Source organism: Leptodactylus fuscus, chromosome 7 (genome assembly GCF_031893055.1).
Source record: "Leptodactylus fuscus isolate aLepFus1 chromosome 7, aLepFus1.hap2, whole genome shotgun sequence".
Classification (NCBI taxonomy): domain Eukaryota; kingdom Metazoa; phylum Chordata; class Amphibia; order Anura; family Leptodactylidae; genus Leptodactylus; species Leptodactylus fuscus.
The window spans coordinates 18,549,420-18,577,274 of NC_134271.1; the positions used below are offsets into that span (position 1 = coordinate 18,549,420).

The 27,855-nt window shown below is 45.5% G+C and overlaps 1 protein-coding gene across 4 annotated transcripts; it reads right to left on the bottom strand.

The window, feature by feature from the left end:
- Positions 1 to 525: 525 nt before the first annotated feature.
- BTBD10 (BTB domain containing 10) lies at positions 526 to 27,127 on the bottom strand. Of its 4 annotated transcripts, none has more exons than XM_075281302.1 (9): positions 27,006 to 27,127; positions 20,062 to 20,208; positions 10,477 to 10,673; positions 6,989 to 7,274; positions 5,675 to 5,777; positions 3,463 to 3,583; positions 3,003 to 3,200; positions 1,973 to 2,083; positions 526 to 1,608 (listed from the first exon to the last, which is right to left on the bottom strand). In XM_075281302.1, the coding sequence occupies exons 2-9, from the start codon at positions 20,160 to 20,162 to the stop codon at positions 1,298 to 1,300; spliced, it is 1,428 nt and encodes a 475-aa protein (XP_075137403.1). In that variant the 5' UTR covers positions 20,163 to 20,208; positions 27,006 to 27,127; the 3' UTR covers positions 526 to 1,297. The 4 variants fall into 4 exon arrangements, with proteins under 4 accessions (XP_075137403.1, XP_075137405.1, XP_075137406.1 ...); XM_075281304.1 differs by lacking the exon at positions 27,006 to 27,127 and adding an exon at positions 21,753 to 21,773; XM_075281305.1 differs by lacking the exon at positions 20,062 to 20,208 and having other exon boundaries at positions 532 to 1,608; positions 27,006 to 27,126.
- Between the last annotated feature and the right edge of the window lie 728 nt (positions 27,128 to 27,855).

Consider the following 27,855-nt stretch of genomic DNA (forward strand, 5'->3'; position numbering starts at 1 on the left):
GACTTCTGATTGTGAGGAGAACCTGGAAATGAGCCGCACTACTGAATCCAGTCATACACTACACACAGGTTTGAGTTGGAATCTGAAAACTGTGAACATACCCCTATAATAGGTCACCAATATGCAAGTCCCAGAAAATCCCTTTAAGAGTAAGTCAGTAATATGTGACTGGTGGGGAAGGGGTCTGACACTCAGGACCCGCACAGATCAGATGGTTGAAGAGGTCACAGCATTTAACAAGACACAAAGGGGCAGATTCATGAAGACCTGACCACATCACCAGCTGAGGGGCCACACGCCTGGAGAGGAAGTGACACCAGCGATTGGGGTTTGTAGGTTCCCAGCATAGTTTGTCAGGGACTGGTGCTTGTACCCCCACCTCCTATTTTTTGAGTGATTATCAGTGCATCGCTCAGGCATACTGTGGCCTCTTCAGACAGCGGATTTGTTAAGCCCCCCCATCCCCAATGATCACATATAGGAGACTTACCCTCATCATAGATCCATACGTGCCCTCCTGGCCGCCCCCTCCGCACTGTCACAGCCACCTTTTAAAATAATGACATTTTATTTTAAATGCAAAACATACAATCATTTATTTCATAAAGAATTCTCTTGGTAAACCTGACCCGGGAAAGATTGTGTGGTGTAAGGCATCACTTGCTCCAAGCCCCACTGACCGCTCCAAACACTGCAGTTACCTACTATAATGGGATTGGAGGAGGGGCCGTCCCTAGTAAGTGCTGGAGGAGACCCCCCCGCCCGCTTGTGCTCCGTGAAGACATTTATAGGGGATTAATAAGATCACTATATGTTTTTCTTAGTTAGTTCTAATATACTATAAAATAACTTTACAAACACCATCTGAAACCATCCATAAAGTGCCACTACGAAAGAAGTAATGGGGGGTGGGGGGACCCTGTGATATCCTCCAGCTGCCAATAAATAGCAGAGTGGGGGGATCCTGACAACGTGAGGGGGGAGAAGTGAATAGACAGCCGACATCACAAGCCCACCAGAAACACACGACAAAGCCGGAACCTCCGCTCGCTCCTTTGGTCTTTGAAAAGAAAAATAAAAAGTCCACACAGCACGACCAGAACGCTTCATTGGTATATTACATGTCCCACGTGTGGCGGTGCCCACCGGAGCGCCGTTTGCCCCTCCCTTTTTTTGTGTAATGATTGTAGAAAACAAGACCGACTCATCGCCAGTGCCCGGTGGATCTCGCTTCCTGCGACGGCCGATTACACGTAGCCTTTTGCACACGCTCCCAGCAGCTGCGGTGAAGCCTGGATTATAAGGTGGAGTTCTGCCCGTCTGGTTCTGTGTCGTTGTTGCCCGGGGTGGGGTGATTAGGCAAGATGTCGAGCTCGTCTACTTGAGGTGTTGGGTGCATAACCACCAGTTGGTCCTGTGGGATATCGGCGGCAGCTGCGGCCAGGTTTGTGATGGATTTGCTTTTCACACACTGGAAGTCCACATGCCGGCTTTTGCCCTCTTCCTTTTCCCAGGACATCCTGATGAAGGGCCGCTGCACGTAGTTGTAGATGACCTCTGGCCGCCCACCCGGCCTCTTCTTCACCTTCTCCTTGTATGTCGGGTACCCTAGAATAGAGAAATAGAGGTAAGATGCTGCCTGTGAATACACATAACTAGATAACACAACTCACACAATTGCAGGGTGCCCCCCCGGTGGCGGGTCGTCTTATAACGTTTGCCCTTAAATCAAATTTAATCTACGAAATGCAGGTAGCAGCTAAAATTTTACTTGCCCGCCCCTTTAGCATTCTTCAGGGCATAATATGCAGCACCCCCTGTAGGCAGGGATGTGTCACTAAAATATCAGCAGCTACCTGTAGGAGTAATCCAATAGACCGCAGTCCATCTGAGGCTGAAGGTGCAATGCTCTGTAGGTTGGGATTTATCGTATAGTATTCTGGAGGGGGCGGGGGTGCAGGGGAGTGCTCACCTTCAATACCGAGCCGGATCTTTTTAAGGCCTCTTTCCTTCAGAACAGACTTTGCTACATCTCGGTTTTCTATGTATTTGAAGAACCTGTACAATTTGGTGCTGTAAATAACTGGAGAGAGAAAAAAAAACATAAATCCTCCCATCAGTATAACATGTATTATTTATACATGTACATCACCCACATCTTTGCAGTTTTGTGAGAATTGGCCATTACTATCACCTACATATTTACAGCATGATGAATATCTGTTCTAAATAATCGCCACCCAATGTGATCAGTTTACCTGGGCGGTGACTTTGGCCCATGAAGTACAATCTTTAAAAGGGTGTTCCAGCCCAAAAGTGATCTCTCCTAGGATGATCAGTATGTGATTTGTGGGAGTCAGACACCTGGATCCCAAACAGATCAGCCGTGAGTATAACTGCATCGCCGCTCATATTACTTATATAGGACCGGCGCTGCACACACTGCTCATCCATTAGCAGCTGATCTGTGTGGGGTCCAAGTGTCTCATTGCCCCAGATCACATACTAATAACCTACCTGTGGATAGGTCACCAGTATCAAATCCGTTTTGGAGGACAGAAAATGCTTGACTAAGTTCAAGGTTTCAAGCTCGCGCTCCTTACAACACAATTATTACAGTCTCAATAATTGTGCAGTATCTAATGCCAGTGTGTATACAAAACCAGTCTTGGATTAGGACTATGGTTGGACGGCACTTGGGTGATGTGTGTGCCACCTGTGCCAGGTCAGTAGTTGGAAGGCACACGGATGATATGGACAATATGGCCAGGTACAAGACCTACCTGAATTTTTCCCCCAAGCTCATGGACCTATGCTAAATACATGGACCATTACAAATATAACGTGTCAGTGTGCTGGCTGCCAAAACCACGGCTAGCACATTGACAAAGGACACAGTCATGTATACAAAGCCTTGATACCTTTGAAACCTTGAACTTGTCCCAAAACAGTGAAGTTTTGCTTTCTAAAAGCAGAGTAGAAATGTAAATAAGTGCACGTACTCTGAGAATATTCCTCTCCCATCTGCGGCGGGTATTCTTCATCCCAGTCCACTACATCGTCATCGGTTAGCACCACAATATGGCATTCGCGCTCCCCGCTCTGAGCGCTGGCGACCATTAAGGGCAGGATCATCTCCTCCAGGTAAAACTCAAACTGCCTCCGGGCCCCGTCATTGGACAATTCATGCATCAGGGCACCTGGAATATGGAAGCCACATTTAGGGAATGCAACAAAAGAGGAAGAAAAAAAATAGTTCCAGTGATAAATATCCACAGATATAAAAGGCACAGAAGGTCGGACAGATTTAAAGGCACAGGACGCAGAAAGTGAATGTCAGGGGGAAGAGAGAAGTGAGATGTCATAGAGATGGTGACTGCATCATTGATCTGCGCTGCCACACGAGAGAAGGCGTGAGATGAAGGAGCGGGACAGACAGACAAGCGTCCGCCGGATACTTACTGAGGTCTCTACATTTGATAGTGCTATATTCAAATGAGATACATAGATAGTCACATGCTTCTCTGAGCTCGGGAATAGATATTCCGTCTGGGCAGCGAATTATCCCCGTCTTGTAGTAATCCTTATGACAAAAACAAAAAAAAATTACAAAAAATAAAAACACACACACTCACAATTACAAGCCCGTAAACAAGCGAGAATAGCAGAAGAGTTTACGGATTCAGACACAACGTCACGGGACGGATAGGAGCATTTCCCAGAATCCTTCCCTCACATCGCCATCACCTTGTGACCCTGACCCTTCTGGACACAAGAAAATCCAGTAGTGCTTTTTTTTTGTTTGTACAGTCCTGATCCCAGGTCACGTGATCACAACCAGACCCTCCCTCCCGTCCTATTTGCACTATAGTAAGGTCAACCTTATAGCACATGTGCAAACAGGAGAGGAGAGAGGGGGTTGAGTAACCTGGCGGTGGGGGCCAATTCCGATGTCATGGCTCCATCTCTGCTCATATCCCCAGCCCCCCCCCCCCCATGTAACACCTACAACCTCTCCTGCCCAATTGCTCCAACCAATGATATTTCCTGCTTTAAAGGGGTTGTCCAGGACTACGATACTGATTGCTGCAGCCTCGCCACTACTTACAGAGCACAGCGCCATACTCTGTATACTGGTGGGACTTGGTATTGCAGCTCAGCCCCACTGGAATGAGACTGAGCTTCAGTATGGTCATGTGACAGATATAAAGTCACTGGCTTGAGAAGAGAAAGTCAAGAGTACCATCATAGTCCCAAACAACCCCATAAAACAATTTTGTCTGGCAGATAGTATCAGTATGGCTGCTCACTCGCAGGGGAGTCAAAGTGTCTAAAAGATTACTCATTACCTGGTGAGAACATGACAAATTTAATGATCCCTGACAGTTCAAAGAAGAGGGAAGGGCTTTGGGATATTGGGGGAAAAAAAATCTCGATTAGTTCTGGCCAAAATTTCCATCTGTACAATAACATAATGGAGGATGTGCCAGACCCCCCTGTATACAGTTATTGCACTTAAAGGGCCAGCTACATCAAACTTTCTGCCAGGTGCAGAAGATAATAGCGCCCCCCTCTGCTGCTGATGACACGTGGATATAGACTGACTGATGGTGCAGCCGCCTGGTACTGATGGTCATCACTCAATAGACTACGTCTACACTGCAGCAGCAGCACAGGAGATGAGGATTCGACGTCTCGGCCTCTCGAATGCCGCTCTTAAGTGCTGTGATGATATAAACTGCCGCGCCGCCACAACACGATAATCCACTCTCCAGAAATCTCATATTGTGCGAGCGCATCACAACACACTTCAGCAAGTTGCAAATAATAAGAGAGGGGAAAACCGAAAATAGACTATTGTGATACGTGAGAGACGGGAATAGCGGCGGGGCTCCTGGCGAAGGACGACGAGCGAAGCGAACGCCTCAGAGGATAAACAAATGTTACTGCAGATCTAAAAATAATAATATTACAGATATTGGGACTGGGCGAGTGTACATGTGGAGGGCCGGGGCACTTGCAAGTGGGTGTAGACGAACCCATCAAATCTGTGCAATGAGTGGACCCTTCCAGGTGTCATCTATATGATGGTCAATGGGTAAGCATGCCACCTGCCTGCCATGACTGGTACTGCAGTGGAGATGTGTCACAGTCCAGACGTACGTACATACATACATACGTCTACCCTGCACCACTGTACTCTGATGATGTCATAGAATACCTGTGTCTACATAGTCTAACAGTGACAGCTACGACTGGACTGCGTCTGACTGTAGGGCCCACCATTACGACAAAGGAATAGGAACGTCCAGTAGGCGATACATTCACACACTCCCAGGAGGAATAACAGAGGAACAAGACAAAATTCTTAAAGACAGACGTCTCAGCAGAGCTGACAGATACTCTATGATATGTAGGTACAAGAGGCTGCAGTAAACATGGAGCTGAAGTCATTTTCACATTGATCGAAAGGAGCAGGCAACAGAATAAAGAGGGAAGAGAGTCAAAGTAAGAAATATACAGAGAATAAGAAAGGAGACTGATACACCACAGAGCACAGAACGTATCTGCAAGATGGAGCGACCAACAGAGAAAAAACCTCAGGGCAAAAAGGTGAGAAAGTCAGAGGAGGAGGAAAGCAACAAATATGTCGGCCAACGGCACAAATTCTCACCAGGATGGCCCGAAAGACGGTAGAGCTGATCCCCTCCGCCACTTCATACTCTCCCTTGTCATTAGGACGTGTGAAATTATGTTCTCGGCCAGATCCAAACATCCTGCACAATGAGATTGTCACATTATAGGTAGCAAGTGCATTAGGAGGCGAGAGAGGAAATTCTGCAAATAGTCTTCATTTAAAAAAAATAAATAAAAATCTGATTCCACTTTAAAAGGGATTCCCGGCCCCAAATCAGTTTTTCAGACCGATGACCTATCCATGGGTTACGTATTAGAGATGAGCGAACACTGTTCGGATCAGCCGATCCGAACAGCACGCACCCATAGAAATGAATGGAAGCACCTGTGATGCCGGCTAGCCGCCGGCAAAGTCAGCGTCACAGGTGCTTCCATTCATTTCTATGGGTGCGTGCTGTTCGGATCGGCTGATCCGAACAGTGTTCGCTCATCTCTAGTATACATGTCATTTGTCGGGGTCTGACACTCAGACCCAGCACAGATCAGCTGTTCCAGCCGTGTCTGGACAAGACTGCTGCGCCTGCACGCATCCACTGCTTTTAACGTTGAGCGCCCAGGCGCTGCTGAAACAGCTGATCTGTGTGGCGTCCGGGGGTCAGACCCTCCCAAATCACATACCTCTACTCTGGATAGGTCAATCGGTAGGAAAAATCAATTTGGAACAGGAAAACCCCCTTTACTTATACAGCTACAAATCTGATCTGTCTCCAGACTACAAACCCTGTATAGTCTGATCCTTTAGTCAGAGCGGTTTCTCCTATTCAGTTTTTGGGGCAACTGTACAAGACACCACACTGGTCCAGGACACTCATAGCCTTATGGCTATAGTCATACGTGCCAGGAGCTTTCCCATCACGACCACAGAACAGAATACAGTTCATTTGTAGTCTGGTCCTATGGGGACACAAAGGTCTGGAGGGGAGCGGTGTACACATAGGGATGTTTATTGCAAAAGTAGACAAATCCTGTAACTAGAAGAAGTTCTTAAGTTATCAGAACCATCCCCATCTGCTGCAGGGGCAGACTCAGACGTCCCCCACACTAGGGACTTCCAGCCCATGAGATGTGGAAGGGACTCTGATTCCAGACTGGTTGCTTACAGTCCCCCTGGCGATCTTGCAGCTTAAAGGAATAAGTCTAATTAAGAACATGACATGGGGGAATTGTTAATTAGGTAATTATAAATCAGCTCCAAACTGGTAGCCGACAGCGAGATGACAGCAAGCCATTGTCGGCTTCGTAAACCAGAGACATAAGAGAAGAGCCTCAGAGCAAAATGCAAAATACCAACCTGCCCAACATTGTGTTTGGCTGTGCCGTGAAAATGGCCGGATCTACAACAAATCTGGTGTTGTCCACTATGAGGGTGACTCTCTCTGAGGTGCGGATGTTCCGCGCTCCTTCCTTTACATTCTCGTACACAAACACCATCTCCCCAGCCGTCTTACAGTTCCCTTCCGAACTCGACTGGCTACTGTTCCGGCTACTGAGCCCAACGCTACTACTGGAACCGTTGGGGGAGGTTTTCTGAGGGCGGGGGCTGCTCGGCCGGGATGAACAGTATTCCTTCTCTCGATCTATAAAAGAAAATCAAGTCTTTCTTTAAGCACTTGGGAGTGGAGGCGAGACATTGTCAGGTATAGACGTATAGAGAGCGCCACATTTATGCGTAAGAGTAATTGAGTTTCCAATCACTTAAGATTTCCAGCAAGTTAACCCAGACAGTTACCATAAGGCGGCAAGACACTGGATGTGCCCAAATCATTTACCTAAATGCATCGCACACTTGGAAGCTGGGATCATGGAATTAGGAAATACAGGTAAATCTTAAATAAAATGAACGTGAACTGTCCCCTCCCTTGGTCAATTGGTTAGTGAATGAAGCTATTGTTGCCTATGAGGCGTCTTAGCAGCTTCGGTGTTACAGAGCGGACATGCACACCTTGCACAACCTCTCAATGTCCGCACACTAGGCCGTGTCTTCAGCTCCCTTACGCTGGCACAATGTAATTGAGTTATTATAGACTGCGGATATTATATCATCTGGTATGTGCTGGAGGAGGGTCACCTCAGGACCCGCTGCCGAGATTTATTTTACAGATGATCCATAATGATCTCATTTAAGAGACTCCGGAACCATAAGACCTAATAAATCAATTGCAGAAAATACAATTTAATCTAAGACCTCGGTAGAATGACCTAGCCACCCCCCACCAATCTGGAAATAGAGTACAGCTCTGTCACATGATAAGGCGTCATACTGATTTAGTGACAATTCTTAAAGACTTCGATACCTAGAAGGGAATAGATGAAGGCCGGATACCTGGAGACGGGGACGGAAAATCTGCTCAATAAAATAGTATTTAGTGCACAATTTAAAAGAAGAAAAAAAACAAAAACGACCTAAATATGGAAATGGCTCACAATGGCCATGAGAGGTTAGGTTGTCTTCTATCTTTAGGACAAGAGTTAGAGAAACAGCCAAGCACGGCTCTTCTATACTGTATCATGTTATATACTGTAGCCGTAACATCAATAGAGTTAAATTACATATATGGAAACAGTGTAGCAAAGTGAGCTCTGCTGCTTCTGTAGCTCCCAAATGTATAGGAGCAGCAAAACCCACTCTGTTACACTGTTTCCACAACCCCGGATGTTACTGAATGTCCTACCCTAGGGGTCAGTTCTTCCCATCTCACCAGCAATATTATAACACTATGGATGACCCATCCTAAGAATAAGTCATCACTATAAGATTGGTGGGGTCTAACACCCAGCACCCCCACTAATCTGCTGAGACACAGAACAAGGAGGGAAGCAGACAGCACTGTCACTGCAGTTTAGGGGTTGGTCCGGGGAGTATGAAATCACTTACCTGGTCCCGGGGATGCTTTTTTGATGGACCTGCAGCATCACAACCCTCAAGGCAGCAATTGGCTTCCATTGTTTCGCCCAATTAATGACCCGTGCTATGGGGGCTGGTTTTACCAATGCTGCCTGGGATCATAAGACCCAAGGGTCATGGCATCTCCATCAAATAACATCCCCAGGACCAGGTGATTTAATACTCCCCAGACAACTCCTTTAAGTCAATGTAAGCTGATCTGCAGTACCTAGTGTGACTACTACACAGACCAAAGCTGTCTGCTACCTGCTCCATTCTCTGCCTGTCAGCTGATCAGTGGCCTTTCTGCAGCTCAATGCCAGACACAGCCTTTACAGGAATATACAGACCCTTCATTTGGCTGATCTGATATTGATAACCTATCCTAAGGACGGGTCATGAGACATTACAATCCCAGAGCTAATATCTTCAGAACGGTGGAACATTTTATTTTTTTGGCACGAAACCCGACACTGTAGCATTCTCTGCCAATATTGTCTAAAAGGGGGGGGGGGGGGGGGGGCGGAATAGAAATGATGAAAACTTTGTTTATCCTGGATGTGGAGAGATGTGAAGTGTGAATCAGTCACATAATGATGCAGTTACCATGGATAAACATTACAGCGCTATATCCAGCAGATCAGGAGGGAACCATTACAGGGTAGCAGTAGCGGGTAACACCTCTCAATAGGTCCTAGGAGAAAAGTGCTGAAAGAAACCTTGCCAATAAAACGGTTTGAAATCTTTGGAAATTAAAAGAAGTTCTGCAGCAGCTTAGGCAGTACTATATTAAAATATTGCACATGACCTGGCCATTCACATAATACATGATTCATCAGACTAGGCCACCTTTGTCCATTGCTGACGCTAATATTTATATTGTGGGGGCTTTTGGGGGTGGACAGGGCTGTGCATGGACACAGGTTATCATAAAGTGTTCATATACGATCAGGAACTTTTCTAACTCACCCCATAGGAACGCTTTTTGCAGGACTGGACCACATTCCTAGCTTTAGCTCCAAATACACATAAGTGAACCTAGGCCATCCATGACCAGTGTGTCCCTTACTTGCCCCTCACCTCCTGCCCCGATATAGATCACACTCATTGACAGGTGCCATTGTCATAAGATATCAACCACTTCACCCGTTCGTGCTTTTAATATTACGGCTACTCGATGACACTGAAGAGCGCTCAGCGGCCATTTAATGGTGGTATACTGCTGCCAATATTCCTCTTCTACCTCCCTCATAAATACATATCTGCACAGACTAGATCATTGATCTATATTATTTTATTTATTTATGTAGATTGTTAGCTCCATATAGGGATCACAATGTACATTTTTTTTCCCCTATCAGTATGTCTTTGTAGAATGGGAGGAAATCCACACAAGCAAGGAGAGAACATACAAACTCCTTGCAGATGTTGTTCCTGGCGGGATTCAAACCCAGGACTCCAGCGCTGCAAGGCTGCAGTGCTAACCACTGAGCCACCGTGTTGCCCCATCGTTCTATACTTTTTGTTCACCCTACATGATATATAAGAAAAAATCCCATGTGGGCTAAAGAGCGCCCCCTTTTCTTAATGTAAATGTTGGCATAGATAAGACAAGGACAGGGGGTGGGGGCATGAGAGAAAAATTTTCTTACTGCAACTCCGATGCAGTTGCCCTTAATCCGTGCTGAAGAAATCAGCGTCATAGTATAAGGCAGAGCGGAAAGCTATACAGCATGAGCCATGATGCTCCGAGTGCACGTTTCCATAAAAATAGCATCTCAATTTCAGAGAAACTCCTACACGAATAAGACAGGATACAGGATGTGTGAAGGTTGCAGGCAGATAAATGAGCACATGTGATATACTGTACCCGAGCCTTGTATCAGGAAACTTACCGCTCTGATGCTGCCGGGTAGGCGAGGTAACGTTTCGGATGCAGGGAGTCAGCTGGCTCTCTCCTCTTTCATGGGATGAGTCTCGAGATCTGTCACTTGAACGGCGTCTATCTCTTGAACGTTCGTGACCGCCACTGGCACCATGGAGACTCATCTTTGTGTGGCCAGCGCCTGCTCTAGCTCCTCGAGACGGAGTGCTGGAAAAGGAAGCACATCCACAAGGATCAGCAGGGCTCAAGAGGCAGGACAAAATAACTTACTGTACAAGTACAAAAAAGACAAAGTTCACATGCAAAAAACAATACGAAACTGGGGCAGATTCCAAGAAAGAAACCCACACCCAAATTCATTTTAAACTACTTTACATGGAGTCCCCTGCAGGCAAGATACCTAGATGCCTCCTGACCCTTCAGAAACACCCAGGCCAAGAATTTTCCCCCAAACAAATCCTAGAAGATCCAAAAGACTTGGCTATCATTGCACCGTGCAGTTCTCAGCTGAACAGCGGACCCTTAAGAGTTAGGGGGCAGGGAGAGACCTCTTGTTCGCAGACTGCACCCAGGTCTAGTTTCGGGGATTTTCAGAACTATAAACATAGATCCAGATATACTCTGGCATAGAAGAAAGTGTTCGGTGTTGCAATAGCCAAAGAGGAGACGGCTGAAAGACAGCAACATATGAGAGGCAGCCGGCCAGATGTCTGCTGCACGCCGTATGTAAAGTAGATTAAAAGCACAGCCTAGGTATGACAGCAGACACAAAGGATTTCCAACAAAGCCATATCCTGGAGTATTTTCTTCACCAGTCCGGTGAGTTATACCCATCGGCATCACCAAAGCAGAAGCGTACAGTGCAGCATTATCTACAGATCTAGCAATGCAACAATCCTTGCAATAAGTCATGTGCAATAAAGTGATAGGTATTCCTCAGAGCTGATCTAATGAATGGGCAATATTAACACTGTGGGTACACCAAGGGACCTTATCTATATTCATAGGGCATTCAATCCCCATCAGTGCGCAGTATTCACCTACACATCAGGACTGCACTATGAACCAGGAGCAAACCACAGACAAATGACAGCGCTGACCGCAGGCTTGGTCAAAGTGACAACAAACTGAACAAAGAACGGCGCACAATATCACATACACCATTCACGCAAAGAGAAGTCTTTCATCTCTCGCCGGGAAAGCTGCAACTGTCTGACAGATGACTTCTAACCTCCCCCCTCCCCAAAGTGAGACCTGCGATGGAGACATACGCACCTTGTGCTTGGACTACTCATGCACGGGAACACCTTTGCTACAAGAGCACAAAGGAATTGAGTGGCATCGAACAATGACTGTCCAAAAGCCGGGTCAGCATGTCTGTGCATTCCTTGTAAAGTTCAGCATATTGCAATCCTAGCGCGGCAGGAGTATACAGTGTCTGGATGTCCTCGTGCCTCAATGGCAGCTATACAGGAGCCACCACCTCCCAGATATTAATACAATTCATTTTCACACAATCCGTGATTCAGCCTGGCGTAGTGATCGGGCTGACGTCTCCAGCCACACCACCCCATTAGTGCTGCTTTGTGAGAGCAGTTTTACCAGCTGGCTGCTATTGGATGTCCCACGGTGACAGGCAGAATACAGACGGGAAGGGGAGGAAGGGGGGTTGTTTCTAAGCTATTCTCAGGCTAACAAGATTTTCTCGTAGAACTCGTCAGATCTGCCGCCGCGGCTGCCGCAGATTACTCGAAAGAATGACTTAAACCTCTGTCATTTAGGAAGCAACTAGCTCATTGACAGAAGCAGAAGGACTTCAGCGACAGTACCCCGGACCATGGATGAATGAATACTTGCTGGAAAGACTCCTATCATGGGGTAAAAAAAAAGGGAATGCTGCAGTCCGACACATGAAATAAACCATAAAGCAGCAAACTATGGGTGGCATAGAGGGTGTAGGGGGCAAGAAAAGCAGGGAACATTATATCTGAGGGGCTCTTATACATATCTGCAGTCTCATTTTTGGAGGAAAAACACATCAATAATGTAGTATCACTAGAACAAGAAAGCAAAGGGAATAATACGGATGACAACGCATAAAGGAATGCTGCAGTCCTCTGCATAAAAGTGTCAGCTATCGGGGTAACAGCAGCAAAATTTAAAGGGGAACGGAACGGTTCAGATGACTAATTTATTACTCTCTGTTATCAGCCATGTCACACGGCAGAGAAGCGGACAAGATTTGTGAATGGAATAAACGCCAGGGATTCCTTATACATCTCCGATCACTAGGTGACATTCACCAGAGGAATTTACAACCAGATCTCGGAAGAGGAACCCAAATATACAGACAAATCCTTCTGACGTTCTGCAAACTATATCCCTGTGAGAAACATACTATATATATATATATATATATATATATATATATATATATAGCGCATTAGGAGGCAAGTACGCCACAAACTATCAACACTAATGCAAAGTTCAACCACAAACCAGTGGACAGAAACCTTTCCAACACTATAGCATCATGGGTTGGCCCACAAGTATTATAGTCATCCTCCTAGCCCAGGAATAAGCCAATAAAAGCAGGATCCCTATTTTTAAAAGGGGTAAATGCAGAATATAAAATATGCATTAGGGTGAAATGAATCTTGTATCTGACATACAAGTAACATGAGCCTACATTTATGGTTAGATACGACATGTATACGCCATGAATGAAAGGTTCGGCCACTTTCTAATATTTGGGTTTCAATTCCTTGCCATTTTTATCACCTCTTGCCACCAAGGAATAGAAATAGGATTCTGTTTATATCTAGAGGCAGAAAACACCTTATAAGGCAACGTTCACATCTGCGTTGGAGTCTCAGTGGCAATGTGCGTCCAAAATTGGAGTTTAAAAGGACGAACGCATGGCGGATCCTATTATAGTTAATGGGGTCGGTCAGTCTCCATACGTGACCGCTGTTGTCGTGGTCTGGCTGTTCGTTGTGCATGCCCTCCGACAGACCGCTACAACAGATAGGCCAACGCTAGTGTGAACCCAGTGTCAGTCTCGCAGCAATTCTTAAAGGATATTCAGTCCAAGCAATCCTCTATAAACCACACAGCCTAGACTCCAGACATATATTGTAGATGTGAACATACATTGTAGCAAAAATATCAGCGCTAGAAGGCAGCATGTGCTACATATGTATCTACTTACAGAGGATTTCCAACACTGGAAACAATTGTAACAAACCCTCCGCATTGTTTGTGCTGGTTTTTGGCCTCTAGGTGTAAACATGAATGCTTCCATTCACTGACCGCAAACAAAAAATTCATCATCACAAATTAGACGATAAAATCCTTATTTCCAGAAAACCACTTTCCCTTGACATTACTTATACTATATCCTTAAAGGGATTTTCTATCCACAAACTGATCTGTTAGGTCTGGACCCTGCACAAGGCTGCTGTCCCAGCTGACTCCGGGTGTCAGAAGCGGCTAGTGGCATCAGCACCGCTCCTATACAAGTAATAGGACTGGAAATAGTGAAACAACAGAACTTATTACTCGTATAGGACCGATGCTGCACGCACTCATTGTCCACCTGGAACAAGTGATCTGAGTGGGGTCCGGGTGTCAGACACCCCAAACATCAGAAAACCGCTTCAACAATTACACGGCAGGCCACGAACCAGAAAAAAAAGCATAGATTCATATTACACATCAACTGCACAGTTAGGAAAGTCTTATCTGGGAAGTTTTAGGATTCTCGGGCTTATTAGGGGTTCTTAGAGTTAGGCAATGTTCACATCTGCACCAGCATCCGTCCGACTGTCTGAAATCATGGATGAAAAAGAGCAGCGCACAAGACTTTCTTCCGGCGATGTCACAGCGAGAACAGACACCCGACAGACACCATTACAGTCAAAGGCGTCCTTTGGGACCACTGTTGTCAGTCATGAGACCGACTCGTTACTATTTAATCCATTCTTCTGGTCCTAGAACACATCAGAAGATACAGATGTGAACGCACCCTTAGAGCTTATTCACACACCAGTGATACTGTGCCTAAAGCAACAGTGAGAAGGTAAAATGGAAAGATGGGCACATGTTCTGTGTTTTTGACCCTCTCCTGGTTATGGCACACAATGACTGATGCAAATCACTGACATGTGAATAAAGCCTTACTATTGATTTGCAGGTTTACAGTTTTCTGCATGGTGCTAGGACAATACTCAATACAGACTTTTACATTGACCACAACAAGTTCACATTGCTTTTGCAAATAGTTCTTACAAGGACCTGAGATTTGCTCCTGTCGCTTCTTTTAAAAGGGAACCTGTCATTAGATTTTAGGGCACTAAAACACAAGCAAGCTGGGGTTTGGCGCCCTATACTTGCCCCCCATATCTGTCTATGTTAGCATCTTGTCTAAGAGTCTATAGTACAGAACACGACCTAAGAAAAATGAGCGCCGATAAATAAATCCAGAAGCCTGGGCAATGCATAGATGAAGCCGTGGTGGTATACTGCACATGTACCAAACACTGCTGGACTCTAGACATATACACTGAGCACTCAAGACTAGAACTTCTTCTGTGACAACATGCTATAAAGGAACAGTTAGACGGGGCCCATTTTCTGCTCAGTCACATCCAAGTGCTGCAAAACCAAGTACGGCCACTATACAATGTAAGGCGCTGTGCTTGGAAAATGGGTAAGAAACAGCAATCGCCCCAAACACTGTAAACTGTCCTAAGTAGAACTCATATTGATAATGTATTCCTAAGGATTGGTTATTAACATTTAACCCCTTTAAGTGTACACATTAGAAACCATGCAGGTCACTGTAGGTTATTAAAAAAAATTACTATTTATTAATTCCAAGATTAAAGAGATTATCCACTTCCTAATATGTGGAGAGCCCCTTTACTGATCTATTAGGCTACAGTGGTCACTCCTTGCCCACCCAGTGTCTTCATAGCCTAACCAATTGCTAAATAAAAATGCAAGATGGGAAAGGAGAACACCTGAGAATTGTGCTGCTGACTCATTTCAAGTGTTTGTTAGATGATCCTGACCTAGGAGCCAAGTGACAGCGATACGGATCTCAACCTGGTGTCAACTGCCAGTCATACGGGTCAGACCCCCATCCCAGGTTTCAGTAATTCTATGACAACCCTGATGTCAGAGGTGCAAAATAGTATTTGTATCAGCCGGGGAGCCACGTGCACAAGTCACTGATAGCAGGACATTGCCCTAAACCAGAGGTGGCCGACCAGATACACTATGGGGGTTACAGATAGGGACATGCTTAGACAGACATACGCTCTGAGCTGATGCCACATATTTCGATTCCAAAAATGAGACTGAGCAGCAGAGAAAGCAAAGAGGAAAAAAATCCATAGATTTATTCTTATTTTGGGCATGTTTTACAATAATGCATTCCCTCATTCCCATTGTTCTCAATAGTTGCTCCGCTGACTATTAGGGGCCGTTATGGCGCATAATTCACGTCACAATCCGCCCCCTCACAATGGTGATCTATGTAGACTGCCAGGCCAAGCGGGCTGCCCTTTCTTCAGGCGGATTCCGCCTGGCGGCAGTAACCTCCGTAGTCGGCCCATTCATTTGAGAGTCGTGGCAGGCGGGTTTTGACCCGTGTCACTCTCGGTGCCAAAGTCCACCCCACCCCACCGCCCCCAGTGTGAACTTACCCTTATACTGGAATAGGTAGCTGCACCCTCTGTGTCTGCCATCCCAGGGTGCCAGCTGGGCATCACTGAGGATACTTTGGTATAATCTGACACGACTAGCCTCTATCTGCAGTCCACAGTACAGTTTACCGCCGCCATCGCCGCTTACCTTTACTTACATTAGCATATATTCACATATTTATGATGAATACTTTGCATCTAATTTTAACAGTGAAATATTACATAGTTTGCTCTGTGTACGTGCTACCTTTGACAGCTCATCGGTGCCTGTGCGTAATGGGGATTCGGAAATGCAAAACTAAAAGCAGAGTGTATAAATTATAGGCAATTCACACGACAATACATCTTTAATTCAAGTGCCCTGTTTGCGGTATGAGTCGGATGCAGCGTTGAGTCAGAATCTGCGCGAGAGGCATTTATATAACGTAATGGTAAAATATCAGACCAAAAATGATGGACAGGGGTGCAACCTAAAAAACCTGCAATATTGGGGATCGAAAACGAAGATCCGTGTCCACCCGGTAAGGCAGCAGTAATACACGGCGAGTGCTGATGATGCCTATTACTACTATTCTTGGCATCAATCTGTATTTTGCACAAATTATCTCCTGATGGATATCAATGGGCGTATACACACACGAGATATTATGTATTCTGCCCTCGCAGACCGGCTTACACGCTTCTCTGTTGTGAATACACTAAATAAAAGGGTTTTGCAACTCGTAAAAGGGAAATGACACAATGTTTTCCCTCATGTCTTGTGGAACTGCCAACAAAAATAGGAATGGAAATAAAATACTCCAGAATGTAATGAATAGGCCCGCCTGAACCTGAAAGATGGCCGCCGCCCTATGGTCACATTCACCCGCTAAAAGAACTCTTCACAGAGATTGTTATGTTAACTGTGAAGCTTTCAGTCAATAAAGACAAACTGAATCCTCCTGGGATAGGGGCAGATGAATAGCCCACTTCGTATCCCCTCCGCATGACAAGCAGCGAGGTCCCTCCATGGTCAGGGCTCCTCCTAAGGATATAGCAGTGCTCCTGCTCAGACACCACTCCTTACTCCGCTTATTGCTTTATCTTTCCCCCTTTTCGAGGTGCATTGGAGAGACCATTGGACAGCTACACTGCAGTTTCCTAGATCCACCACTATGCCGTGGACGGCGCTGCTCCTATTACTTCCTGTGGACAGGTCATCAGAATGAAAACTCAATTTGGGATCGGGAAACCACTAAGGGTAAAGCTCCATGTAGTGGACCGCAGCAAAAAAGCACTGGTCGCAGAAAGTCCGTAGAAGTTTCCTCTGCAGACTTTCTGCTTCCGCTATACTATTATATATATTATATTACAGGCACGCCGCCAGCACTTCTGTAGGTATAACGGACATGCTGCAATTTACAAAACGGCGACTGTTTTGGACATCGCAACGTTTGCACTGTGCATATTTTTCTGCAATGTGTGAATGGTATTCTAACGCACGACTGTAAAATGTCACGGTTTTTGCGACGGCCTTTCTGCGGCAGCTAAACCACAGCATTTACACCACGTGGCGTCCCGGCCTAAGATACTTTTGCATCGTGTGTAGTGTGATGGTGTATTCACTCGCTGCAAAGTTGTAGCAGAAATTTCGGCTACACTGCCAGTCTTCTGAATAGACAGAAGTGCATGCATTTGATGAAGTAAAAAAAACCCTATACACAGGTATAACTGAAGTTCAGCTATAGAAGTTTCTGCAATAAATGTGAATATATCCTTAGCAGGCCAAACAATATCAGAGATCAGCAAATGCTTCATGCGGAAAAGGAAGACATAAACACATCAAAACTTACACCCGATACTCCTGCCAGGTCCTGCATGTTCCTCAATGAATCATTATTATGTATGACACATAACTGCAGATACATTATAATATAGTTAACACCTATCACCCAGTCATATGTGCCAGGGCTGGACCCGTACACCTAATCCTGCCACCCTGATACAAAGTCTTACACCAAGAGCAGGATATGCTATAACAAGGATGAAGGATCTCGCTCTCAGGTTACCTTCTAATGGGGGGCATTAAAGGCATTTTCATGATTTATAACTGAATGTAAAGATGTATATATACACAACTCCTCATCTTACTGATCTCAGCAGGGTGAATACTTCATGCTACATATAATCATAGACGTTAGGGTATTTGGCCTCAGTGACTCATGTTTCCGGCTCCAAATGGCTTTTTGACGCTCTCCGTGTTATAGGCAAAATAATCAAATGTGACGGCCTCATACTGAGAGGAGCCAACAGGTACGTGTACAGATAACGTCACCGGAACATTATGTGGATGGAAGAAGGCTTTCAAGTAAAAAAAAAAAAAAGTGCGTATATGCACAAATACATATATACATAAAAACATTCATAGTACTATGCAAGGTTTTCAGTAGGTGTACAAAAAAGATGCAGAGAAAAGCATTTTAGAAACAGAAGGGTTAATAGTTTATTTTTGTGAGTGATGATATGGCCCCCCACAGATATAACCCTGATGTCTACATCAACCAGTCTGTCTGGGATGACATGAAGAGATAGACAGATTGGAACAAGCCTACCATCCGCAGAATATTTTCCATACCTGCCTACAACTTTTGCACAGTAGCATGCGTGCGTGTATACACATATGTGCACCAAATTAACCCACCACCTAATGGCAGAATTACAGCTGACTTCTATCCCATGTGTATGACTGCAGGATGGCCGCCTAAGGCTGGGTACACATGAGGATATTTGGACCAGATTTCAACGTGGAATCCACTTCAGAATCCGGTCCAAAAATCACCTCCCATTGACTTCAATGGGAGCCGTTCACTTCTTTTTCCTGCTAGTGGTTTTGAGCCGCTTGCAGAATAAAGAAGCGACCGGCCATTTCTCTGCCGCAGCGTCCGCGGTGTGACACCTCCCTCCCGACTAGGTCAATTCATTTGGGCCTTATCCGGAGCAGAATGCCGCGACTGGATGCGGCTAGCCGTTTTTTAGACCGGATTCTGAGGTGGCCTCCGCGTCAAAATCCGGTCCAAAAATCACCATATCAACCCAGCCTATGTGTCTTGTGCAATCTGCTAGCCAACGGTCTATGAACAATCCTAGCCTATTGCCCATTTTCAATTTAGATGGCCTCATAAAAATAAGAATCAGTATTCAGAACACTGGTTGGTTTGCGCCTGGTATTGAGGTGAATGGAGCTGGGCTGGAGTGCTGCTGCTTCTGGAGGAAAGCAACCCACCCTCAAATTTCAGACCAGCAGTCATCATTAAAGGGATATTCAAGGAAAAGTCACCAATTAAAGACCATCAGGGGTCCAACACCTAGATGATCACCGGTTTGAAGAGACTGCAGCCTCTATGGTACTTACTAAGCGCTGTGCATTTGTATACTGGCTGTGCTTAATATTGCAGCTGATCCCATTCACTTAAACAGGACTAAGCTGCGATCAGCCCAACATGACCAATGTGACCACTTCAAACATCTGGACATGCAGGACCCCCAAGAATCCTCAATTGATAGGATAGGCAAGCAAAAAGTCCCAGAAAACCATCTGGATACAGGTCATGTGCCTGCACCTGGTAAATGGTATGGAGTAATGTCCACTAAACCAGCACAGGTATAATGCAAACCTAACGCATGCTCCAAGTGCAGTAGAAAATTAACCTAACACCATGAGAAAGGAGTTAAAATAATGACATTTTTGCAAAAACAACAAAATAAAGTAGAGATGAGTGCAATGTTAACAATGAACCAGTGACCATGAATGACAATCATGCATCATGCACCCAGACACAGCATGGAGCCAGGAGGTAATGAGGTGCACTATGGACATGATGTGCCACTGGCTCACAAGTACCTACCTTGAGTGTTTGTACAGTTTACGAGGTCTATTACACAATTTCCGATCCCAGTTCTCTGGATCACTGGAGTTACTGTCATAAGGATGGGGACGTCCTGCCATGCCACTCCCAGCTTCCTCACACTACTCTTCCGCAAGCACACATGACCTATATAACACAGCAGTATTGATCATAATACAAGAGGCCATGCAGAGTGAAAAGCAAGCTCACTGTTAGTAACCAAACCTGCGCCCTAGATTTAAGCCATACCACCCATCCAACCAGTAATGACTATACATGTATGGAAACTGCATGAAGGGAATGCGAGGACATGGATATGTACTGGGGGCAAAAACGGCAAGGCAACTTGTTTCGGCTACATTCACATCTGTGCGGGGTGTCCGTCTGGAGCAGATCTGTCACAAACCAGAGGACGAAAGTAAGCCACAAGCCCGGCTTTCTCATTCAGCAATCTCAATTGGAAAAAACAAAGAAATGGACACCTGACGGACCTCATTATAGTCAATGGGGCTCTGCTATTGTCCACTATTTTCCAGGTCCATTTTCTGTTCTTCTGGTTTTCCAAAGGACAAGAACAATGGACTTCCAGGCACAGATGTGGACGTAGGGTTAGTACAATGGTAGAAGAAGCTCGAAGTAGAAACGGAAGAAGGGCGAACCAAATTTTATCCCAAATTTTTGGCTCATTGAGGTCAAGGTCTCACTCTCATAACAATGAGGAATAAGAATTACAAAAGAGAAAGGTAAAATAGAGAAAATGATGGATCAGACCAGATGTAATAATATCCAACACTTCTAGAGACCACTGAAAAGCCAACGGTGTGCACCGCAAACATCTATACTCACCTCTCCTGGGCTCCAGTGCAACTCCCTGCTGTCTACTGCTTGACATAAGGGACATGACGTGTCTATGCATCAAAACATCACTTGACCCGCTGAGGCCCAATCACAAGCCTCGTGATTGGACCTGCAATACTGGGCTAGAGATAGCAATAGTGTATGGGATTTACTTGACTATATAGATAACTATTGGTTTTCCTTCTGAACACCGGCATCCCAGATGGCAAAATAACCGGGCCACGCTGTAACACTTCTGTCGTGTAGTGTATTATGTTAGTCAGTGACTAAAGGTGTACAAAACTGCAGACTAATGGACTTCATTAAGCCCCTGAATACCAGGACAATCCATCAGCAACCTGCAATCACATTGTGCAAGGGCTGATAAAAAAAGAAGCTGCCCCCTCTTACTAACCCCTTAGATGCCGTGGTCATCCCCTCCAATCCAGGCCATTACAGCGGACAGCCATTGCTGAGGATACAGGTTCAGCTATGGATTAGGCTTCAGACACACAGCGCCATAATATTCTGATGGACAAATACATATGTCCATGTATTATAATGGGGCCGTGATACTGGGGCAAAGATCAGGACAGGTCCGATTGGTTTCAGTTTTGCAGGCTGGGATCACTGCAGTAAATTAATGAATCCGTGAAGGCGCAGGTGGCACACACATCATCTATGTCGTTCAACTACAACCCAGCACCTGCACACTTCCATGATACACCTCTGTGTAACCCAATGTGACTAAACCCTAATACAATCTCTCTTTTCGGCACAAGATAAAGTGATATTCGATAATAAATCCTAACACACGCAGGTTCTAGTGAGGACCTCGGCTGTTCACAACATACATACGAGTCCTGAAGAAGTGTGGCAGAGCTCATCTCACAGCCTGGTAAACATCAAATTTTATGTTCAGGTTCACACTTCCTGGATAACCCAACCTTGCAATAAGTGACGGCCAATTCTAGTTACAACCAGAAAAGCCACAAATCGAACCATTCATAAAACAGGCGCCAGGTGCTACAATGTAGCGGGGAAGTCAGAACACGGCAGGATCCGCTGATACATTTCTATTACAAGATGTTTACAACATTGAAGTTCCTTCTTAGTATTAGGGTTATTTTTGGAAGTTCCCTGTAGAAGTTCTGCAGAAACCCTTCCCCTTTCCCTGAATCTCTTCACATCCCCAAGTGTATTACACAAAAACATCAACAAAAACTAAAGGCCATCTTTGCTCATCAGCTGACAGGGCCAGATGTTTGTAGTTTGTAGGGTATATTCAGGTGTAGGGGGTGTGACATGGTTGATATCGGTGCAAATTGGAACTGATATAGCCCATTAAGGCCCAATGCACACAGGGGAATCAGGCCTGGAAAATACAGTCCATACATTATATAGTTTCCCCAGTCTGACTGGGTTCAGGCCGGGCAATGTGTATCATAGTGATCTATGAGGTAGGAACCACTACCTGCCCATAGCTTCACTGTCACATAGCGCAAGGCCTCCTAGCACCACGCATCACTCCATGGGTACATCGGCAAGGGACAACAATTCTGTTTCTACCAAGCAAATTTGTCTCAAAATTGTCGTCCATGCAAGAAACACTGAAAAATGGGGGGTTTGCACCACCATCGCATTGCAAAGGTTGAAGCACCATTGCATTGCAAAGGTTGAAAGCTACAGGGAACGGCAGCGATATAAATGAACATACCGCGAGTAGAAAACCCGCAGCTCAACTCATGCTGTAGCTTTTTCTCATAGCATGTCCACATACCCTAGAACAAGGTTTCATCCTCCCCTAATGACCATATACAAAGGCAGCACCCTAACAAATACACAACAGGCACAGACAAATGCTTATGGACCCTGACGACAACCCACAGGCTGGATAGGCCACTCCACCTTAAATAGTACTATGTAGGTCAAAGCGCTTTATAAGCTTACACTTTGGTCTATGCACCTGACTGACCCAGTCTGAGAAAGATCCTGCCCAGATTAATGATCCAAATCCCTCCTGAGCTCACCTGTTCTCTACAGACAGCAACCAAGGAAATAATCCTGATATCCCCCATGCTAGATAACCTTAAAGCAGTCCTGTCTCCACTAAGCATTAGAGGAAATTTAAAAGAAAAAGAACTGTGACCATCTGTCTGATAGAACAAGTTCGCAACACGGAATATAGGTTATACCTGGCCCCTGTGTAATGTGGTAGGAACATACTATAAAAGCTGGTATCAAGGCGTCCACATACACCAGAGAAATAGAAGCCGATCCTGCAGTTTTATAGGCAGACCCACCGATGATCAGCCCACTATGGGCACTATGCAATACTTAAGTTTACAGGGAGACCAATGAGCAGCCCACTAAGGGCACTATGCAATACTGAGATTTACAAGGAGACTCGCATATGAGCAGCCCACAATGGGCACTGTGCGATATTGAAATTTACAGGGAGAGGCACATGAGCAGCCCACAATGGGCACTGAACAGTACTGGGATTTAAAGGGAGACCAATGAGCAGCCCACTAAGGACACTGTGCAATACTGAGATTTACAAGGAGACTCGCATATGAGCAGCCCACAATGGGCACTATGCAATACTGGGATTTACAGGGAGACCCACTGATGATCAGCACACTAGGGGCACTGAACAATCCCGGGATTTACAGGGAGACCAATGAGCAGCCCACAATGGGCACTATGCAATACTGGGATTTACAGGGAGACCCACTGATGATCAGCACACTAGGGGCACTGAACAATACCGGGATTTACAGGGAGACCAATGAGCAGCCCACAATGGGCACTATGCAATACTGGGATTTACAGGGAGACCCACTGATGATCAGCACACTATGGGCACTGAACAATACCGGGATTTACAGGGAGACCAATGAGCAGCCCACAATGGGCACTATGCAATACTGGGATTTACAGGGAGACCCACTGATGATCAGCACACTAGGGGCACTGAACAATACCGGGATTTACAGGGAGACCAATGAGCAGCCCACAATGGGCACTATGCAATACTGGGATTTACAGGGAGACCCACTGATGATCAGCACACTAGGGGCACTGAACAATACCGGGATTTACAGGGAGACCAATGAGCAGCCCACAATGGGCACTATGCAATACTGGGATTTACAGGGAGACCCACTGATGATCAGCACACTAGGGGCACTGAACAATACTGGGATTTACAGGGAGACCGATGAGCAGCCCACTAAGGACACTGAACAATACTGAGATTTGAAAGGAAAGACAATAATGATTAGCCCACCATGGTGTCTTCAGCCAATAAAGTAACAGCTTGGAATCACTTCAGGATCATGAAGGTCTGACCTCTGAGACCACCACTGATGCTGATAAAGAAGGGGCCAGGGCAATAATTCAACACTACACTGCTACTGCCTACACTGCTTCTCCCTTCACAGGACTACTCCTGGGCATCCCCTGTACTGAGAACATCTGTGGGCCAAATTCACATAACATACTGGAATTCCCTGCACAGCTGATGGCTGGGGTGCTGCTATTTAAGGAAAAACAGCATTAGTGGAGGTCCCAAAGTCCCGGCGATCCTCCCATATGCACTGTGCTACTCAAGGAGTTAATGCTGACAATGCAGGCACTCACAATCCAGTGTGGGATGCACAGAACGTAATCTTGGCCAAAAATGGAAGAGAAGAAAATGGGTCATGTGACCCAGATCTGATCTGTGGGATGTAGAAATGAAATTGCACCTAAACAAAAATTCTAAAACGGCCCCGAACTGGGTGGTTGAGCAGTCAGCGTACACATGAAATTATCTGACGTTACGACCAGCTTCGGGGATGTGACGCTAAGACCACAGCCCAGATTTCTAATAAAACATCAAGTTCCTTCAAGGCCGCACAACATCACGAGACGCTTTGTAAAGATAAAACCAAGCAATATAATAAAGCAAACAAATGGGGAAGATCAAACAAGGCTGAAACAATCCTCGCCATAATACCCTCCAGCTCATTCTTCCTGCTTTCCATTGTGTCTATTAGATCTCATTTCCTTAAAAAGTCAAGAGTCACAGAACACAATAGAAAAGCCGCACAATACATACAATGCCTGACGCATGCACACTCTGGTCAGAAAATAGGAAGTATGACCTCCGGCCAGGGTCAGGGGGTATGACAGTCGCACCCAAGGGGGTTACACAACTGGCGAGACACAATGTGGGTGACACTATATGAGTCTTGTGCAACACAGTGATAGAACTAGTGACACAACCATCACTTTTTCTATGTGAACTGTCTGAGACTGTGAAGACTTCACCACGCTCAGATAAGATGACAGGAACATTTATGGTGATACCGAGACCCCCAAATATTTGGACGTGTTTCATGCGGTCACTGGAGGCGAATGTGATAAGATGAGATCATACGTTTCACAATCACGGCATCCGCTACATGGGCAATGACCCCTCTATACTGTATAGATACATCTAATCTAGAAACAATCCACCTTTTTCATGCCCCATATACAGTCAGAGCGCCCCCATCAGTTACATCTATGTAACTCACAACACATAACTTTCCTGAAAAATCTACAAAAAGATTCTAACACAGAAGATAAAGGGGGTTGGGGAGAAAGGGTGCAATACTAAGTTACAGTCCTATACAACGACAGACATATTCACACTGAACATATTCTGACCATTTACTGTAGCAGGGTGGATGAGGCCGCTCTACTCTACAGCTACAGACATATTCACACACAGAAGATATCACAATCATTTAGGCTGGTCTTACACGGCCATATTGAATGTATGGTCCGCAAGTTGCTGATCGGCAACATAGGCTCCGCAGACGTCCGTGACCTGCCGCACTCGCCCATAGAGTTCTATGGGCGAGTCCGTGCAGTGCCGCAATTCACAGCCATTACGGACATGTTCTATAAATTGCGGATCACGGTTGCGGCCCGGCCACACCATGGATAAAATATCCGGCGGTGTAAGAGGCCGCAATGAATATAACGTGTCCGCTATTGAAAACCCTCAATTGCGGCCGTGTAAGACCAGCACTCCTATAAAGTCTCTGGAGGCTGCAGCAGAAAACATTCCAAGTAGTTACTTAATCCCTCCCCACAAAAAAAATCCTATCACATCATATACTTACTATTATCCTAAATCCAGTCATCTCACTACTCTTACTATAACCCCTAAATCCCATCAACCCCCCCCATACACACAATTACTATAACCCCTAAGCCCCCACACTTCCCATAACTCCAAATCCAGTCACCCCGTACATTATAACCCTTAAACCCTGTAACACCCCACACTTATAAACCCAAATCCATTCACCCCCCCAATAGACACTTACTATAACCCCTAAATTCCGTAAACCCCCACACTTCCCATAACTCCAAACCTAGTCACCCCATACACTTATAAACCCAAATCCGTCACCCCCCAATAAACACACTTTAACCCAGTCACCCCTGCACATATACTATATCCCCTAAATCCTGTAAGCCCCACACTTTATGTAACCCCAAATCTGGTCACCCCGTACACTTAGAAACCCTAAATCCCATCACCCACACACCCTTGTTATATCCCCCCCACACACACAGGTAATATAACTCCTAAGCCCAGTCACCCCCCCACAGCCTTAAATCCGGACAACCCCCACACACTGCCATTACCCTAAATCCAGTCATCCCCCAAATATTTACTGTAGCCCCCAAATCCAGTCACAACCTATACGTTCTCCTGTAACCTCAAAGCTTACTATGACCCCAATTCACTTAACCCCCCACATACCACAACCCCTAGATCCTATCTGGCCCCATACACTTACAGTGACCCCCAAACCCAGTCACCCCCCCCCCCCCTTACTATACTGTCACTCCTCACACACCTACTGTAACCCCTAAATCCAGTCACCCCCACACACGTCTCTTGTACCTCAGCTCCGCACCCCCCACTATTGTTATAGGACCCCAATCCTGTCACATCTATACACAGCTCCACCCAGGCCAGATACCCCAGTACCGGCCTTGACACGGGGCTCTCTCCACCACAGGCCTCCCCTCCACCGCCAACATCCCGCCATCCTCACCTTCCGTCCTCCTACACCTCCATACGGGCCGCTCCCTCCGGACACCGAGAGAAGAACACCGCGGAGCAGCCTCCGTGCGTCACCGCAAACACTGGATGCGTAATCTCGCGAGACCGAGATCAAAGTCTGCGGGGAGACGAGATATCGCGATAGCTGCAGAGCGGACGCTTCAAGCTGTGGGAAAGTCTCACGTACAGAGACAAAATCTCGCGAGAATCATCTGTATGACAGTCCAGGTGTGAATGGTGCTAATAACAGACTGCAGATAGCTAGAATACCGCAGAGTTACCGCATGTATCATCTCATTAGTCACTGACTTACCTTATAATTGTAGGTGATTGTAAATTACTGGCTGTAAGTCATATATAGTAGTTATATACATGTACATAGGAGCAGTATTATAGTAGTTATAGACTTGTACATAGGAGCAGTATTATAGTAGTTATATACATGTACATAGGAGCAGTATTATAGTAGTTATAGACTTGTACATAGGAGCAGTATTATAGTAGTTATATACATGTACATAGGAGCAGTATTATAGTAGTTATATTCTTGTACATAGGAGCAGTATTATAGTAGTTATATTCTTGTACATAGGAGTAGTATTATAGTAGTTATATTCTTGTACATAGGAGCAGTATTATAGTAGTTATATTCTTGTACATAGGAGTAGTATTATAGTAGTTATATTCTTGTACATAGGAGCAGTATTATAGTAGTTATATTCTTGTACATAGGAGCAGTATTATAGTAGTTATATTCTTGTACATAGGCGCAGTATTATAGTAGTATAGTCATGTACATAGGAGCAGTATTACATACCTCCCAACCATCCCGATTTCCGCGG